An 18,607-nucleotide genomic window follows, 5' to 3' on the forward strand; every position below is an offset into this window, starting at 1 on the left:
AGATGGACCTTGATAGCTACCTAAATTCAAAGAAAGGAAAGGGTAACCTATTTTTTTCCATCAAAATGTTTATTAATTAGATAAGAGATTAAGTTGAAATCTGAAATGTATGGAGCCTTGCCTAAAGCACACATAAGAGGTCTGTGGTCATGGAGTTTAAACTGACATCTAAGTGAGACAGAGGTAATATGATATTTTTGCTTCAGCCTTTATTTTGATATAAAGAGATGGGTACAAAGCAAGCGATATTAGAGGAAGGTAGTTTGGACTCTGAAAAAAAATTATTTTGTATTTTTTGTGTACTTAGTATTCAACTAACAGGAGTTCCTTCCCCCCACCCCTTTAATTCTTATCCCTTTTTTCCTTGCCTTTTTGCAGTGACTAGGACCTCTAGTACAATATTAAATAAAAGTGGTAATGGTATCTAATCTTGTTTCCAGAGGAAAGCTTCAACATCTTACCATGAATTAGGATGTTTGCAATACTGGTTGTTTCAATAAATACTTTATCAAATGCTTCTCAACCTCTCTGTGGTGAAGGACCAGGTTTATTTGTTTTTAATTCCAATCCTTAGTGTACCAGTATATTTATAAAATAAGAATAGAAGGAGTCACTTTTCATTTTCATAGAAAAATGAAAACAGTATCTTAATTACAAACTCCAATTCTTCTTTGCTAGAGTCAACAGATATAAAAATTACTTTATCAAAACTATTACTGTTATAAAAGTTTCCAACACTCTCAATTTCTATACTTATCTCATTGCACACCAGTAACAATCTGAGAACTGAACCCAGTCTGTGGACCAAGTTTGAGTAGCACTGCCTTGCAAGTAAGGGAATTCTCTTTTAGTTTTCTAAGAGTTTTATTATTTAACTTTAAACAAATCAAACTTACAAAAAAGTTGCAAGTACAGTATAAACAACTTTTTCCCTAAACCATTGGAGAGTAAATTTCAGACCTGAGGACTTGTCTCCCTTGAATATTTTATTAGGGTGTTGGAATAATCTCTTACATAATTACAATACAACCAACAGAATCAGCAAATTAACTTTGATATATCACTACCATCCAGGGGTGGGGAACCTGCAGCCTCAAGGCCAGATGTAGCCCTCCAGATCCCCAAGTGCAGTCCCTTGACCAATTCCAAACTTCACAGAACAAATCTCTTTATTAAAAGGATCCCATTTTTAAGTCTTACCAATTCTTCTAATAATTATCTAGTTGAAATTATGGATTACGTTTAATTTGGGTATCTCTCCAGTAACCTTTATTTAAAAAAGTTCCTCAGTCTTTCCTTGACTTTCATAAATTTGACACCATCAAGTGAGGTACACTTGATTGTTCCCATTACTCAGGATTTTTCATTTCGTTACTAAGGTGATGTCTGCCAGGATTCTTCACTTTGAAGTCACTATTTTCCCTTTGTAACCAATGAATATTTTGTGGCATGGTGCTTTGAAACCATGTAAAAATCCTATCCTCATCAAACTTTCAATTTATTATTTATATCAGTATGGATTCATATATTCCTATTTCATTCAAATGGGTTTCCTTCAGTTACATTCATTGATTGATTGATGACAGGATTTCATTCTCTTGCACAGGCTAGAGTGCAGTGGTGTCATCATAGCTCACTGCAATCTCAAACTCCTGGACTTCAGTGATCCTACTGCCTTAGCCTCCCCAGTAGCTGGGACTACAGGCATGCACCACTAAACCTGGCTAATTTTTCAATTTTTTGTAGAAACGGGGTCTTGCTACATTGTTCAGGCTGGTCTCAAACTCCTGGCCTCAAATGATCCTCCAGCCTCAGCCTCCAAAAGTGCTAGGATTACAAGTGTGAGCCATTGTGCCTGGCCTATTTATTTTTTTCACACTCAAATTACCCCAGATTTAACCCTTGGGATCTCATTCAAGTGGAACATTTTGCCATATCTTCATCATTCTTTGAGTACTTCCTTGCTTTCTGGGCTCATCTTCTGCTTCTCCTGCTTCAGCCCTCAAATTCGCCATTGGTGTGAGCCACTGCACCCGGCCCACAAGTGCTTTTCCATATTATGATTTTCATCCTTTATCTTGTTAATGTGGTGAATTATACTTATTGATTTTTATATGTCATAGCAATCTTGCATTCCTGGAATAGATCCAACTTAGTTATGCTATATTGTCCTTTTTATATATTGCTGGATTTGATTTCTCTAATATTTTATTTGGAGTTGTGGCATCTATGTTCAAGAGTGAAATTTGCTTACAGTGATCAACTTCTTCCATGTCCTCTTCCTCTTCTGCCTCTTCTTTTTCTTCTTCCTATTCTCTTTTACCTCCTCCTCTATTTCTCCTTTTCTTCCTTGTTAGGTTTAGGTTATGTTTGTTTGCTAAAATGAGGTGGGAAATGCTCCCTCTTTTTCTGTTTTCTGGAAGACTTTTTTAAAAAAATAAGATTGGGCTTATTTTTTCCTTAGATATTTGGCAGAACTTAATGGTAAGGCCTTTCTAGGTCTGAAGGGATTTTTTTGTGAGGAAGTTTAAAATTATGAGCTTGCACAGTAATACAGTGGCTTGCGCCTGTAATCCTAGCACTCTGGGAGGCCGAGGCAGGCGGATTGCTCGAGGTCAGGAGTTCGAAACCAACCTGAGCAAGAGCGAGACCCCCGTCTCTCCTGTAAATAGAAAGGAATTAATTGGCCAACTAATAGAAAAAATTAGCCAGGCATGGTGGCGCATGCCTGTAGTCCTAGCTACTCGGAAGGCTGAGGCAGGAGGATCGCTTGAGCCCAGGAGTTTGAGGTTGCTGTGAGCTAGGCTGACACCATGGCACTCACTCTAGCCTGGGCAACAAAGCGAGACTCTCTCTCTCAAAAAAAGAAAAGAAAATTATGGCCTTGATTTCTTTCACATATTCTATTTTTTATTATGTCAGTTTTGGAAGGTTATATTTTTCTAAAAATATTCATTTCCTCTAAATTTTTAAAATGTATCTGTATAAAGTATAATATTCTCATCATTTTAGGTAAATGTAGGATGTTTACTTTTTCATTTCTAACATTGGTTATGATAGCTTATCTCTTCTTGTTCAGTTTAAGGGCTTACTAATTTTATTTGTCCTTTTAAAGAATCACCTCATGGCTTTGTGGATTCTTTCCATTGAAAGCTTATTTCCTATTTCTTAATTTCAGTTCATATTTTTATTATATGGTGCTTTCTGTCACTTCCCTGGTGAATCCTAGCATTCTCTCCTAGACAATCTGTTCAAAATGTGAGAATCTTCAACAAGCCATGATTTTGGGAATAAAATAAATAAAAAAAAAATGTGAGAATCTGCTTACTATTCTGGTTCCTGTCTATCAAGGAGGCACAAACTACCTCTAGTCTAGTTGGCCACCTTGATCCTATGTATGCTTCAAGTTTTTAAAATTATTCCATGTTTCTTCTCTGTTAGCTTATTTACACATTGTCTTATTATTATTTTGGTGATCACTCTAAAGATTACAGCATGGATCATTGATTTATCAAAGACTAATATTAAGTTTTACTACTTCCCAATAAAAGAACCTTGTAGACTTAAATTCTATTTATCTGTTTATAAATTGATTTAAATTCTATTTATCCTTTCTTATGTGCCATTTTTTTTTTGAGACAGAGTCTCGCTTTGTTGCCCAGGCTAGAGTGAGTGCCGTGGCGTCAGCCTAGCTCACAGCAACCTCAAACTCCTGGGCTCGAGTGATCCTTCTGCCTCAGCCTCCCGGGTAGCTGGGACTACAGGCATGTGCCACCATGCCCGGCTAATTTTTTATATATATATCAGTTGGCCAATTAATTTCTTTCTATTTATAGTAGAGACGGGGTCTCGCTCTTGCTCAGGCTGGTTTCGAACTCCTGACCTTGAGCAATCCGCCCGCCTCGGCCTCCCAAGAGCTAGGATTACAGGCGTGAGCCACAGCGCCCGGCCTTATGTGTCATTTTTATGGCTCTTAATTTTTTAAAAAAATTCCTACTTCATTTCTGGAATTTCCTTCTGCTACAAGAATGATCTTTAGTATGTCCTCTAGTGTCAATTTGCTATTGACTAATTCTCTTGGCTTTCAGTTGATTGAAAAATCTTTGTTTCTTCTTCTTGAAGGATAAGTTTGACTATAGGATTTTGAATTGCTAGTTATTTTCTTTCAGCAGTTAAAAATTATTCCATTGTCGTCTTCCCATTGTTTCTGTTGAAGTCATCTTTTAATCTAACTATTGTAAGACTTTTTGTCTTTGGTTTTTGGCAGTTTTTTAGGAAGTACTTAGGGGTAGATTTAGGCTTTTTAAAAATCATGATGGAGGGGAGGGTGGTGGAGGGAAGGGATAAAAATCTATCTAACAGGTACAATAAACACTATTTAGGTGATGGGGAAAAAATCATGCTGGGCTTCTTGAATCTGTCATTTTATATATTTTTTTATTAGTTTTGGAAAGTTTTTAGCCATTACCTTTTCCCATATTGGTTTTATCACCATTCTCTCCTCTTCTTTTGGGACTCTAGTTACAGATATGTTAGCTCTATTCTCCATATACTCTATAACTCCTACCCTCTCTTCTGTATTTTTTATCTTTTATCTCTCTGTGATAAATTTTGTATATGTTTCTGATCTATTTTCTTGTTCTCTAATTCTTTCTTCAGCTGTTAAACCTGGTATTAAGTTATATATTGAGTTTTTATTTTCACTTATAGTATTTTCATTTCTTAAACTTCCATTTGATTCTTTCATTTTAATTTCTAGTTTTTCTCTGAAGCTTTACAATCTTGTCTTTTAGCTCCTGGAAAATAGTAAGTAAGCAGATTTACTTTTAAGTCTGTCTGGTAGCTACAGTATCTAAGTCTTTCTTGCATTGATTTCTGTTTTGTTTTTGTTTTTTTGTTTCTTTTTTTTTGAGACAGACTCTCACTTTGTTGTCCAGGATAGAGTGAGTGCTGTGGCGTCAGCCTAGCTCACAGCAACCTCAATCTCCTGGGCTAAAGCGATCCTCCTGCCTCAGCCTCGCGAGTAGCTAGGACTACAGGCATGCACCACCATGCCTGGCTAATTTTTTGTATATATATTTTTAGTTGGTCAATTAATTTCTTTCTATTTTTGGTAGAGATGAGGTCTCACTCAGGCTGGTTTCGAACTCCTGACTTTGAGCAATCCGCCAGCCTCAGCCTCCCAGAGTGCTAGGATTACAGGCATGAGCCACTGCGCCCAGCCTATTGCATTGATTTCTATTGACTGTTATTTTAGCTGGTTTCATTTATGTTGCCAGCTCTACTTGTGTGTTTAGTTTGTTGTAATTTTGTGCAAGACAATATTTACAAAATTATTTATAAAAAGAATTTGGAAGCCTAGGAAAATACTGTCTTCCTCTGTATTAAACTATATATTTATTTATACTAGGTTCCTGTGCAAACTAGTGATCCAGAATCACTTCAGTCCAATTTAAGGATTGGGAATGCTCAAAGCTGAGCTGTAATTTCTCCAAAGGCTTGTTTATTTCTAATTTAAGCTATTCCTGTGTTTTAGCCTTTTGAGTTTCCAGCCCAAAGAAATGGAGTTTCAAAGATGTCCACCCTGGGTAGGCTCTGGACTGTAATCTTTGTGTCCTTGTCTCTGTGATGTTGTCAAGAAAACTGTTAGCCACTCCCCCTCCATCTCCAAATGCTGGCCGTATCTCTCTTAGCCTCCATTATGCCTGAATTTTTTATTGTCTGGCTATCCCTCTGTGCCTTCAAGCAGATATTTTTATATTATGTCCAGGTCTTTCTTGTAGTCTTTAGTGGAAAGGTTAGTCTATATTGTCTGATCTGCCATTACCAAAAGCAGAAGGTCTCTATTCTTGGTTAAATTTTTAAAAATTCTTCATTATGGAGGATTTTGAACATATACAAAAACAGAGTAGTATAATGAACCCCCATGTGCTTGCTATTACTCAGTCACAATAACTATTAATTCTTGGCCAGTCCTGCTTTATCTACATTTTTTGTTTCTGTTTTACAAAAAAATTCAGTTGGTACCAAAGCTTTATCTTTTTTTTTTTTTTTTTTTTTAGACAGAGTCTCACTCTGTTGCCCAGGCTAGAGTGAGTGCCATGGTGTCAGCTTAGCTCACAGCAACCTCAAACTCCTGGGCTCAAGCAATCCTCCTGCCTCAGCCTCCCAAGTAGCTGGGACTACAGGCATGTGCCACCATGCCCGGCTAATTTTTTCTGTATATTTTTAGTTGGCCAATTAATTTCTTTCTATTTTTAGTAGAAATGCTCTTGTTCAGGCTGGTTTTGAAATCCTGACCTTGAGCAATCCTCCCTCCTTGGCGTCCCAGAGTGCTAGGATTACAGGCGTGAGTCGCCGTGCTGGCCCCATAGCTTTATCTTGATTTTTGTCCACTTTCTCTCATCCTGAGGCAAAGTCCAGATATTACCTCAATTCATCTATAAATATTTTAATATGTAATCCTAAAAAATAAGCAATGTTGTGTTATTTTTGTTTTTGTTTTTTGAGACAGGGTTTTACTCTGTCATCCACTGCAACCTCAAACTACTGGGCTCAAGTGATCTTCCTGCCTCAGCCTCCCAAGTAGCTGGGACTACAGGTGGATGCCATCATGCTGGATTAATTTTTCTATTTTTTTGATAGACACAGGGTCTTGCTATGTTGCCCAGGCTGATCTAGAACTCCTGGCCTTAAGCTATCCTCCCACCTTGGTCTCTCAAAATGCGGGGATTACAGGCATGAGCCACCAAAACTAGCTAGGAATGTTTTTAAAAAATAATTATCACATCTAAATAATAACAATCATTCCTTTAAAAAAAATCCAGTCAATGTTTGAATTACTTTGTTATATTTTGGTGTAATTATATTTAGCAATAAGCCCATGAAGTACTTTGTTCCTGAATCTCTAATAAAGAGATTCCGTAGAGCAGTTGTGAGGGCCCTTTGTGACTTGGTCAGTAACCAGCCATGAAGATTTATTTTTATGCTCTTAAGCTTTACCTCACCTATTTAAAGTTTCCTCCTCATTTTATAGTGGCTACATTGAAGTCTCACTTCTTCCATGGAGCCTGCTGACCACCTGCTGACCACTCCTCAGATCTCTGTGGCATTTATTAACTCTCCTACTCCTGTGGCACTTGGCCATGTTATCTTGTATAGTATAATTCCACATGATTGGAAATAGTGGGAGGGTTGGGATGTGTGTACTGTATATTTTGTATGCCAAACTGATTCTGCCACCTTGTGGGGAAAATGGTACCTGCTAACTCAGGAATTTTGTGAGGGCCAAATGAAGTTGTTATTATGAGAACATTTCTTACAGCCTATGTAGCAAAATTATAAAGAATTACAGTTACTGTTGTTAGCATAGTCAGTATATGAATTCTAGACCATAATCTGTGTGGGCAGAGACATAGGTTCCTAGAGCCGATCACAGTACCTACAGTAGGCTATCAATAAAAATTTCCTGATTGAATTTATTATCTGAATGAATTCAGCCAAATTCCCTCATTCTTGTTTATCAGATAATATGAAACTGGAATGATGTAGTTAAAGACCTATAGGAAAAGGTTAAACTTTGTCACAAACTTCATTTAATTTTTTTTTCTCCTCCCAAATCTGATAGGTTTATCTCAACATGTAGTTACCAACTACAAACAAGTAATCCAACTCTTGGAGGAGGGAATTGCAAACAGGTAATAGGTTTGTTTGTTCCTATCATTATTTTATCCTCCTCATTCTTCCCCTTTGGAGGGAGTGTTTGATGACACAATTCTCTGTCTGCAGAGGCATTCACAACCAGGATGCACTTCCTAGAACAGTAATGTACCCAGGATCAGGGGCAGTGATGAGATTTAGTGCTCTTCTCATTAGTAATTATACTTCAGTTTGCTCTGGATATAATAATATTAGGCAGTAACCCCAGAGAAATTATTCTACACTTGATCTTAGCCAAAATGCCAAGAAGCAATTGAGAAATTATTCTATACTTTGCTTTATAATATATAGCTTCTGGTATTTTGATCAAAGAGAAGATTCTTGCCTACATTGTCCTCTCCTCAGGCTTGATAGATATAAGGACGAATATAGTGTAAAATATTTCATAAGATCATTTTTACTCTAGTTTTGCATACTTATAAGGTAACCCCCATATAACTGTTTAGAATCTGCTGTGAATAACTAAGTGCTAGAAACTCTCCTAAGAGGTCTTGCAAATTGTGATGACATTCCATAGTGTTAGTTACTATGAAATACCTAGAATGTTACTAATAAATATTTTTTTTAAAAAAGGCTTTTTTATAGGGAAAAAAAGGTGCTTAGAGCTCTGTATTTACCCTGTTAATAGCAGGCCCAAGTTGATTGAACATAAAGGAAAAAAATTTAAATTTAACATTCTCCACCTAGGGTTTCATGGAGCTCTCCTGGAGGCACTTGCTTGTGGTCTTCAGGATATCCTGAGCTCCTTGATCTTTAAGTGTCAGCCTTCACCATTTACTTTATACTTGAAGGACTAGACCAGCCTCTAGGTTTTGACCCTTTTCATCAATTCTCCAGATCCTATGAGAGCAGATGTCAGTGAATGGTCTTAAGCTCAAGCACAGTTGACTTAGATTTACATAAAAGGAAGACTCTTCTGACTTTAAGAGTTAACACTGGAATGGATTTCTAAGGGAGATTATGAAGTCCATCTGGCTTAAGCATGACATTGACATAATTTGAGATGTCATTTCTAAGACCTTTCTGACACTGTAAGATTAATATTCTGTGCTTAAGCAAAACTTACCTTCTTTGTCTTTGAGACTGCTCCAACAAGCTCTTTCCCTCCACTTGTCTTATTTAAATGGGTCTATCTTGGGATTATTCTTCCAGGTTGATGACACTCTAGTATTCCTCCTCTCACTATGATTTTTGCTTCTATGGCTTTAAAAAATGTTCTAGTGTGGTTTAGTATGAAGCTGCATTCCCTTTTATACTCAGATATCAGCACCTAAAGTGCTGCTTCTGCCCTCTTTGGACTACTCTCCTAACTATACTGGACTAAATCTGGATGTTTTATGATTCTAATCTGTAACCTCAGCACTGATATTTCTTGTGTTCTCCATGGATGCTTAGGGATCCACCATGCATAAACAATCCTTGTCCTAATGGTTTTCCCTTATATGCACAGAATCACAGCAGCCACCCATGTTCACGAGGCCAGCAGCAGATCTCATGCCATCTTCACTATCCACTACACGCAGGTTGGTTATTTATATGTTTGGTGAGATTTCTTCCTTGTGCCTTTTGGCTATTTTCTTGTCTTCCTTCCTGTTTCTTTTCCTTTCCTCCTACCCTCATATTTACAGGTCCTCTGAAATAACCTAATATTGTAAAGAGGACCTACATACAATCTATTAAGCTAGTAAGGGTACAGGCATTTCATAAAGACTAATTTAAATATCATCTTCTTGTATTTTCTGTTTAACATTTTAAAACATTTTTACATCTATGTGATCATGGGCATTTAAAACAAAATCAAACTTGAAAATAAGCATTAAAATGAAGAAATTAGAAGATTCACTTCCATTATGATATAGTGAGGATGTTAACAAATTCTATCCCCCCAAAGCAACTGTAAAGCTGGACAAAACCATTTCTGTGATCTGAAAATAGAGTAAAGGCATATAACAAATCGAGAAGCATTTACTCAAGAAAACTACTGAATTTCAGATAAGAACAATGCAAATGTTTGGTGTTCAGCCTTGAAGTGCTCCCATCCCACCCACACTCTGATCTCTGTCAATAGGACAGTTCAATTGGGGAAAAGAAGGCCACTGCCATAGGGGTTCATTTGATTTGGAACATTGTCAGTTAAAGTGATAATCTCTACAGCAAGCAAATAAGAGGGCCAGTGACTACACTGGCCTCAGCTTGTGGGTCTGTTTCAGGCAAGGCATGAAATGGCAGACTGTCAGGAGATTTAACGGAATTCTGGGAAGCGATATAGCCATATGGGACTTGATAAGATCCTCATGTATGTCGTAGGTTGACCAGAAGCTGTGTACATACACAGCACAGACTTAAGTGAGCCCAAGCCACCCATATAATGCTGACTGAAAGAATCTGCACATATGTGCAGAGGAGAGGTACAAAAGGTCCCTGTGGCAATCTTTAAAATGGCCTGAATTTTTAATATATTCTACTGCCAGCACATGGACAGAACAACCACCGCCACTGCCACCCTTAAGAGAAAATCAGAATCCAGAGTTACTACAATATGTTGTCTAAAATGTCTAGTATTCAACCAAAAATTACTAGACATATAAAAACAAAGTATGATGCAAGTGTGTGGGGGGGAAACCAGTCAATAGAAACTGACTCTAAGTGCCTCAGATGTTGAATTTGGCATACAAAGACTTGAAAAGTCAGCTAATATAGTCAAAGAACAGAAGGAAACTATTCTTAAGGAATTAAGGGAAAGCCTGATGACAACGTCATAGAAAATATCAATAAAATGATAGAAATTAAAAAAAAATTTTAATGTATTTTAGAAATTAATTTCTAAAATGGGAATTCTGGAATTGAAATATATAATTGCAATAAAAATTCACTAGTGGAACTAATGGCAGATTTGAGATGGCAGAAGAATTAGTGGACTTGAAGATAGACTAATAGAAATCATTCAGTTTGCAGAAGATAGTGTAAAAAGATTGAAGAAAAATGAGCAGAGCCACACAAACCTCTGCGACATTTAGGATAGCAACATAGGTATAATGGGAATCCCAGAAAAAGAAAAGACAGAGAATAGGGCATAAAATATTTTTAGAAAATAATGTTCAAAAACTTCCAAATTTGTTGAAAATCATTAATCTGTAGATCTAAGAAGCTCAAAGGACTCCAGGTAAAATAAATATAAAGAGATCCACACCTACACAGATCATAGTTAACATTGAAAGACAGAGAAAATCGTGAAAATAACTAGAGAAAAATGACTCATACAGGAGAATAATTACATGATTAATGGCTAACTTCTCATCATAAACATTGAACCCCAGAAGGCAGGGTGTGGAAAGAAAACAAAACTGTCAACTAAGAATTGTATATGAAACAAAACTAGCATTCAAAATTGAAGATGAAATAACATTCCCAGATGGGAAAAAAATGGAGAGAATTTATTGCTAGCAGACCTACCTTAAAACTAAATGAAATCTATTAGGCTTGAAGAAAATAATATCAGAAAGTAATTTAAATCTACAGGTAGAAATGAAATGTTCTGGGGAATGGTAAATATGTGAGTAAATATAAAAGACTATATAAATGTATTCTTTCTCATTTCTTCTAAAGTCTTTAATTTATCTAAAACAATAATTGTAACACTAATATACACTGTCATATATATGAAAATAATAGGGGGCATGAAAGGAGATATATTAGAACAAAGTTTCTATATTTTACAAGAATTAGGTTAGTATTATTTTGAAGTGATAAGTCAAGATGCATATTGTGATCTGTAGAGTAACCACTAAGTATAGCTCAAAAATATAATTTAAAAAATCAAAATAAAATAAAATCATACACTAAAAATACTTATTTAATGGAGAAAAGGGAGTTGAAAAAGGAACAGAGGAACAAAAAAGATATGAGACATATAGGAAAAAGAAAAACAGATGTGGTTCTGAGCACATCAGTAATTACATTTGATTAGACTGAGGTACAAATTGTCAGGCTGGATAAAAAGCAAGACCCAACAATGTGCTGACTGTAAGAAACACACCTTAGATCCGAAGACACAGGTTGAAAGTAAAAAGATGGAAAAGATACAGAATGCAAATAGTAACTATAGAGAGTTGGAGTGCTATATTAACATTAGGCAAAAAATAGGTTTTGAGAGAGATACTTGCTAGAAACAGGGACATTTCATAATGATAAAGGTTCAGTACATCAGGAAGATACAACAATTATAAATGTATACACTCTGAACAACCAATTGTCAAAGGAAAACCTGTCAGAATTGAAAGGAGAAATAGGCAATTTAACAATAGTTAGATATTTCTTTACACCACATACAATAAGAAGTAGAACAACCAAATAGAAATCAGTGAGGATATAGATTTGAGCAACATTGTCAACCCAGTGTGACCTGATATTTTCAGAAGAGTGTACTTTCCACTTAACGTCTGCAGAATACATGTTATTTTCTGGTACTCATGGAACGCATTCCAGGATAAACAATACACTGCATAAAATTAAAGTAATCAAGATAGTATGGTATTGATGTTAATATAGATAAATAGAACAGAATAGATTTCAAAATAGGCCCATGTGTATATAGACAACTTTATTTTTATTTATTTTTTTGAGTCAGAGTCTTTTGTCCAGGCTAGAGTGCAATGGCGTCATAATAGCTCACTGAGCAACCTCAAGCTCCTGGGCTCAAGTGATGCTCTTGCCTCAGCCTTCCCAGTAGCTGGGACTACAGGCACTCACCACCACATCCAGCTAATTTTTTTCTATTTTTTTTTGGAGGTAGGCATGGGGTCTCGCTCTTGCTCAGGCTGGCCTTGAACTCCTGACCTCAAGCAATCTTCCCACCTAAGCCTCCCAGAGTGCTAAGATTACAGGAGTGAGTCACTGTGCTTGGCTGATACTGATTTTAATAAAGTTGCAAAGGCAATTCAGTGAAGAAAATATAATCTTTTCAACCAATGGTAATAGAATAATTGGATATTTATATGGGCAAAAAAGAACTTTGATCTTTACTTTTGCCCTTTATCCAAAAGTTAACTCAAATTATGTCATAGACCTAAATGTAAAACCCAAAACTATTAAACTTGTAGAAGGTAATATGAAAAAACCTTTGTGGATTAGGCAAAGGTTTTTTAGCTATGGCACTAAAAACACAAAAGAAAATACAGGTTGAAATTTGGAATTGATTAAAACTTAAATCTTTTGATCTTTTAATAATAAGACACTGTTAAGAGAAGAAGAAAAGCCACAGGTAGGGAGAACTTGTTTGCTAACTATACATCTGATAAAGGAATGGTATCCAGAATATATAAAGAACTCTCTAAACTCTTTGTTAAGAAAATAACTGTAAACAATGGGCAAAAATTTTGAACTGACACATCACTAAAGAAAATATACAGATGACAGCTAAATACTTGAAAAAATGCTCAACATTATTAGTTATTAGGGAAATGCAAATTAGAACCAAAAGAGATATAATTACCCATCCTTCAACATAGCTAACGTTAAAATAATACTAAATACTGGCGTAATGTATAGGAGCAAGAATTCTCATATACTGCACTACTGGTGGGAATATAAAATGGTACAATAACTTTGGAAAAGAGTTTAGCAGTTTCTTAAAAAGTTAAACATCCACCTACCATATGATCCTAGCCATTCCCCTCCTAGGTATTTACCCAAGAAAAACCATGTGTTCATACAAAGACTTGTGCAAAAATATTCATAACAACTTTATTTGTAATTGCCCTGAAATGGAAACAACCTAAATGTCCATCAAGAGGTGAGTGGATAACTATGGTATATCCATACAATGGAATACTACTCAGCAATAAAAATGAAGTTTGTTTTGTTTTTTTTGAGACAGTCTGGCTCTGTTGCCCAGGCTAGAGTGCCGTGGCATCAGCCTAGCTCACAGCAACCTCAGACTCTTGGGCTCAAGCAATCCTCTTTCTCAGCCTCCTGAGTAGTTGGGACTACAGGCATGTGCCACCATGCCTGGCTGATTTTTCTGTTTTTAGTTGCCCAGCTAATTTCTTTCTATTTTTGGTAGAGGTAGAGTCCCGCTCTTGCTGAGGCTGGTCTTGAACTCCTGACCTCAAGTGATCCTCCCTCCTCAGCTTCCCAGAGTGCTAGGATTACAGGCGTGAACCACCACAGCTGGCCAAAAATAAAGTATTGATACATGCCTCAACATGGATGAATCTCAGTTATGCGAAAGAAGTGAAAGAAGCCAGACACAAGATTCCATTTATATATAGAAAGAATGTTGATGAGTGGTTGCTTGGAGCTGGGAATGGGAACAGAGCTGAACTGCAAACAGACTTGAGGGAATTTAGGGGTTATTGGAAGTGTTCTAAAACTGGAGTTTGTTGATAGATATATAATAACATTAAAATTTTCTAAAACAGGCTGGGTGTGGTGGCTCACGCCTGTAATCCTACCACTCTGGGAGGCTGAGGCGGGTAGATTATTTGAGCTCAGGAGTTCAAGACCAGCCTGAACAAGAGTGAGATTCTGTCTCTACTAAAAATAGAAATTAGCTGGACAACTAAAAATATATAGAAAAAATTAGCCAGGCATGGTGGTACATGCCTGTAGTCCCAGCTACTCAGGTGGCTGAGGCAGAAGGATTGCTTGAGCCCAGGAGTTTGAGGTTGCTGTGAGCTTGGCTAATGCCATGACACTCTAGCCCGGGCAACAGAGTGAGAGACTCTGTCTCAAAAAAAAATTTTTTTTCTAAAAACAGTAAAAAATCCACATTGAATTAGGGGGCAGGGAGGAAGGAAAATAGTTTTGTTTTTTGGATCTGATGCCCCTCAGTAGAACCTACAGGGCAGAGATCCTCCCCTAGCAAGTTAACATGCTATGACTGAGGTTAGCCAGAGAGATAAACCTCATCAGGGCCACACATCTGCTGTGGCTTCTCTGCTGATAAGAGTCAGAACCCCTGGGAGGAGAGGCGAGCATTTGCCTGGTAAATTGTACTGAAATTCCTGGTGTGCCTGAAAATTGTACTCAGAGAACTTCGTGGGGATTTGCCCTTATTACTTTGTGGAAGTCTGTTAGTGCTTTTAATGAAATGATTATCCAGGGCCTAGTGATTTTGTATATTAGATATGGAAAACTCATCTGGTTCAGAGCACGTTAAAATACAGATCTGTTGAGTGAATTGGATAAAAATACAAAATATCACCTTGGCTAAAAGTGTCTAAGGGGGGAAAAATACAAATGGTTCCAAATGACAGGCTTTAAATGTGTTTTCTCCTTTAGGCAATCCTGGAGAACAACCTCCCCTCTGAAATTGCTAGCAAGATCAACCTCGTGGACCTAGCAGGCAGGTAATAGGATTTCAAAGCCAAGGGGAATTACTCCCTTGATAATGATCTCGTTCTTGCCCATTCTACAGGGAATACGATTGTCCAATCTTTTTCATATTTCAGTGATCCTGACAAAATTAGAAAGGAAAAGTCTTTGAATGCTAAGAAGCTGTAGTTTTTCAGGGGCTGAAAAAGTCCTCTATATCAGGGGTTCTCAATCTTGACTGCCCATTAAAGTCACATGGGGAACTTTTTAAAACTCCTAATTCCTATACCTCAGAACAAACAAATCAGATTATTAGTGAGATTTGGAAGAATGCAGACATAAGTGTATTTTAAAGCTGTCCAGGTGATTCCAATGTATAGGCAAGACTGAAAACCACTGCACTATGTGAAGGTAACTGAGTTAGTGCACCTTTTTTTCTTTAACTTACCACAGTCTCAAACTCCTCCTGAGCTCAAGTGATCTTCACCTGCAGCCTTCCAAATAGCTAGGACTACAGGCATGTGCCACTATGCTTGGCTATTTTTTTATTTTTTGTAGAAACAGGGTCTCACTGTTTTGCCCAGGCTGGTCTGGAGCTCCTGGCCTCAGCCTCTCAAAGTTCTGGGATACAGGCGTGAGCCACTGCTCCCAGCCTTAATTTTATGCAGCTCTGTACATTACTTTAAAAAAAGAAAAAGAAAAAAATGTTTTACATGGTGGTGCGCATCTGTAACCCCAGCTACTTGGGAGGCTGAGGTGGAAAGATCATTTGAGGCTGCCAAGGTAACATAACAAGATGCAATCTCTGAAAAAGTTTTAAAAATATTTTGAGGTTGAGGAGAAGATACTGCCTTTTATAAAGTATTAGAAGGAAGCATGACTTGTATTATAGTTACATGGATATCTATAAAAAAGAAAGTCTTAGGGATAATGTGATCACAAAAAGTTAAGATGAAATAATGCAAATTTTCTTTTAAAACTGCTAAATAATTAATATGGTATAGCATTTCCTTAAAAACTAAGTGCTATCTGAAAGAATAATCAGTCAATTGGAAGTATGAATTTTTAATATTTCCCATTTACTTAAAGGAATTTGAAACTATTAGCAGTTGATGCAGATACCAGAAAGCCACTAATATGTGAATTTAAAACAATAAAGATAGAGGGGAAATGAATATACCAAAAAGCTATGCTAGTATCATTACTGTAAATGAGCATTATGTTTATCTTAAAGTGCTCTGGCAGCCAAAATGAAAACAGAAATGTAGTGAATTATTTGATTTTTATTGCCTAAGAAAGTGAAGAAGGCCAGTTCATTACAAGATGGTAACATTTTTTTTCTGAAACTGAATTAGAAAAGGAATTTATTATGTAAGTCTTTTACAACATGATATACAACAAATAGTATCTTTCAACAGCATTATAAAAATAGTGTCTTGTTTGCTTTTGTTTTTGTTTCACTGACTGTATTTTAGTGAAAGAGCAGATCCCAGTTACTGTAAGGACCGGATTACTGAAGGAGCCAATATCAACAAGTCCCTTGTGACTCTAGGAATTGTCATCTCTACCTTAGGTATTTTGCTGATACACTGGATGATTGGAGTGGGAGGGAGACTTTGGGAAAAAAACCTCATGCTTTCATTTTGTCAAAAGAGTAGACAGATTACAGGATTCTTCTTGATAAGGTTACCTTCTGGTTTGGGGCATGAAAATTTATTTGTCTGTGGTTTTAGAGCACAATGTGACCATCATCCCTGCACTATCATTTCAAAAAGAGGGGAGACTAAAAAATTGTGTGGCTATACACTCCATGTTTTGAGTCCAAAGTCTAATTCAGGGTTCAAACTTAAAATATCCTATCATATGCAGAAAGGGATTAGGAAGTGTGATAATCATTGTTTTAATGCATTTCTTCATAATTCCTTCTTTCTTCCACTTTTATTTTTTGTCTTTAAGCCCAGAACTCCCAAGTATTCAGCAGCAGCTTGAGCCTCAACAGCTCAGCCAGCAATGGTGGTGACAGTGGGATCCCTAGCTCTACCTCTGGGACTAGCAGTGGAGGGGGACCATTCCGGAGACAGTCCTACATCCCATACCGAGACTCTGTGTTGACCTGGCTGCTGAAGGACAGTCTTGGAGGCAACTCCAAAACCATCATGGTTGCCAGTAAGTGGGATGCTAGAGGTGGTTCTGTGTTTCTCATTTCATCATGGGTCTCACACAGCATGGGTTATAGTAGCAAGCCAAGTGGTTAAGGACTGGGATGGAAGTGTTTGGCATGTCTTCTAACTTTCTCCTTCTACCCCAGCCGTGTCTCCTGCGCACACTAGCTACAGTGAGACAATGAGCACGCTGAGATATGCATCCAATGCCAAAAACATTATTAACAAGCCACGGGTGAATGAGGTGAGACCTTCATCAGAAATCTGGTTAATTCTTAATAACACAAAGTTCTACTTACTTTTCTCTAATTGATTTCTTTTTGTACTCACCCCAACTTGCCTAACATATTTTCCAAATAATGAAGGTGGTAGAAGTCTGTCTTCTAATGTCATCTCCTTCTTTTATGTCTCTACTGCCTTCATTCAGTAACGTTTTATGAATAATTTATTTTAGATATTTCTTTAAGGCCATTTCTCTTAAGATCCCTGGTGCCACTCTAAGAAAGGTAATTTGTGTTGGCTGCTTTTATTTTGAATTGATGTTGATTTATGCCTGTCGTTTTTTTCTGTGCAAATTGCCTGTATTTTTTTCTATCCAAATTTCAGTTGACTATTCTGTTTAGATTAAATAGAGAGTATAGGAATTCATTGGTTTTTGAAAGCTGAATAATAATGAGAATTTTCCAAATGTTTCTTATCTCCTTCGCAACTTCAGTGAAAAGCTCCAGAGCAGGGATCATTGCTGGTAGCCAGACACATGTATATAGCCCGTACATGGACTGTTTTACAAGGCAGTGTGACTGGGCGGGTATTAAGTCTAGTCACATTTCTCTGGGTATGAAAAAAAAATGTTTAGTCACAATACAGTAAGATTAGTATCTCCTACCTGTACATTGTGTTACCAGCTTGACCTTCTCCTCTAGGGCCATGATTCTCAAACTTCAGTGTGTATCAAAATCACCTAGAGAGTTTGTTAAAACACAGCAGGCCCCAGCCCCCAAGAGTTTCTGATTTAGTAGATCTGGGGTGGGGCCAAATTTGCATTTCTAATAAGTTCTTAGGTAAAGTTGATGCTGTAGATCCAGGGACCATATACGGGGAATGACTGACTGCTTTACAAGTTACTCCAAAGGAGTAATCGCCTTCTTCCAAGTTCATTGAATGTAGCTGGGTGAGACCTGATACCAATCAGTGGTAACTGAGTTCTCTGTGTTTCAGGATGCTAACGTAAAGCTGATCAGAGAGCTCAAAGAAGAGATTGAAAGACTGAAAGCCATGCTGCTGAGCTTTGAACTGGTATGCAGGCAATCAGAACTCTGCCATGATTAAGTGAAGTTCTCCTCCTGAGCCCTTTTTCTTCTGCATAGAATCAGGGCCTTGCTGCATTCCATGTTGTCTGATTAACACTCATG

The 18,607-nt window shown here is 37.1% G+C and overlaps 1 protein-coding gene across 2 annotated transcripts in view; it reads left to right on the forward strand.

Moving 5' to 3' along the window:
* Nucleotides 1–18,607, forward strand: part of STARD9 (StAR related lipid transfer domain containing 9) — a 117,921-nt gene that overhangs the window by 52,611 nt on the left and 46,703 nt on the right. For both annotated transcript variants that reach the window (XM_012766565.3, XM_076004283.1), the window contains exons 8-14: nucleotides 7,628–7,697; nucleotides 9,170–9,242; nucleotides 15,001–15,068; nucleotides 16,509–16,606; nucleotides 16,990–17,199; nucleotides 17,342–17,439; nucleotides 18,414–18,491. In XM_012766565.3, the coding sequence (XP_012622019.1) occupies nucleotides 7,628–7,697; nucleotides 9,170–9,242; nucleotides 15,001–15,068; nucleotides 16,509–16,606; nucleotides 16,990–17,199; nucleotides 17,342–17,439; nucleotides 18,414–18,491 (695 nt within the window). The remainder of the gene's footprint in view (nucleotides 1–7,627; nucleotides 7,698–9,169; nucleotides 9,243–15,000; nucleotides 15,069–16,508; nucleotides 16,607–16,989; nucleotides 17,200–17,341; nucleotides 17,440–18,413; nucleotides 18,492–18,607) is intronic.

This window comes from Microcebus murinus, chromosome 6 (genome assembly GCF_040939455.1).
Source record: "Microcebus murinus isolate Inina chromosome 6, M.murinus_Inina_mat1.0, whole genome shotgun sequence".
Lineage (NCBI taxonomy): Eukaryota > Metazoa > Chordata > Mammalia > Primates > Cheirogaleidae > Microcebus > Microcebus murinus.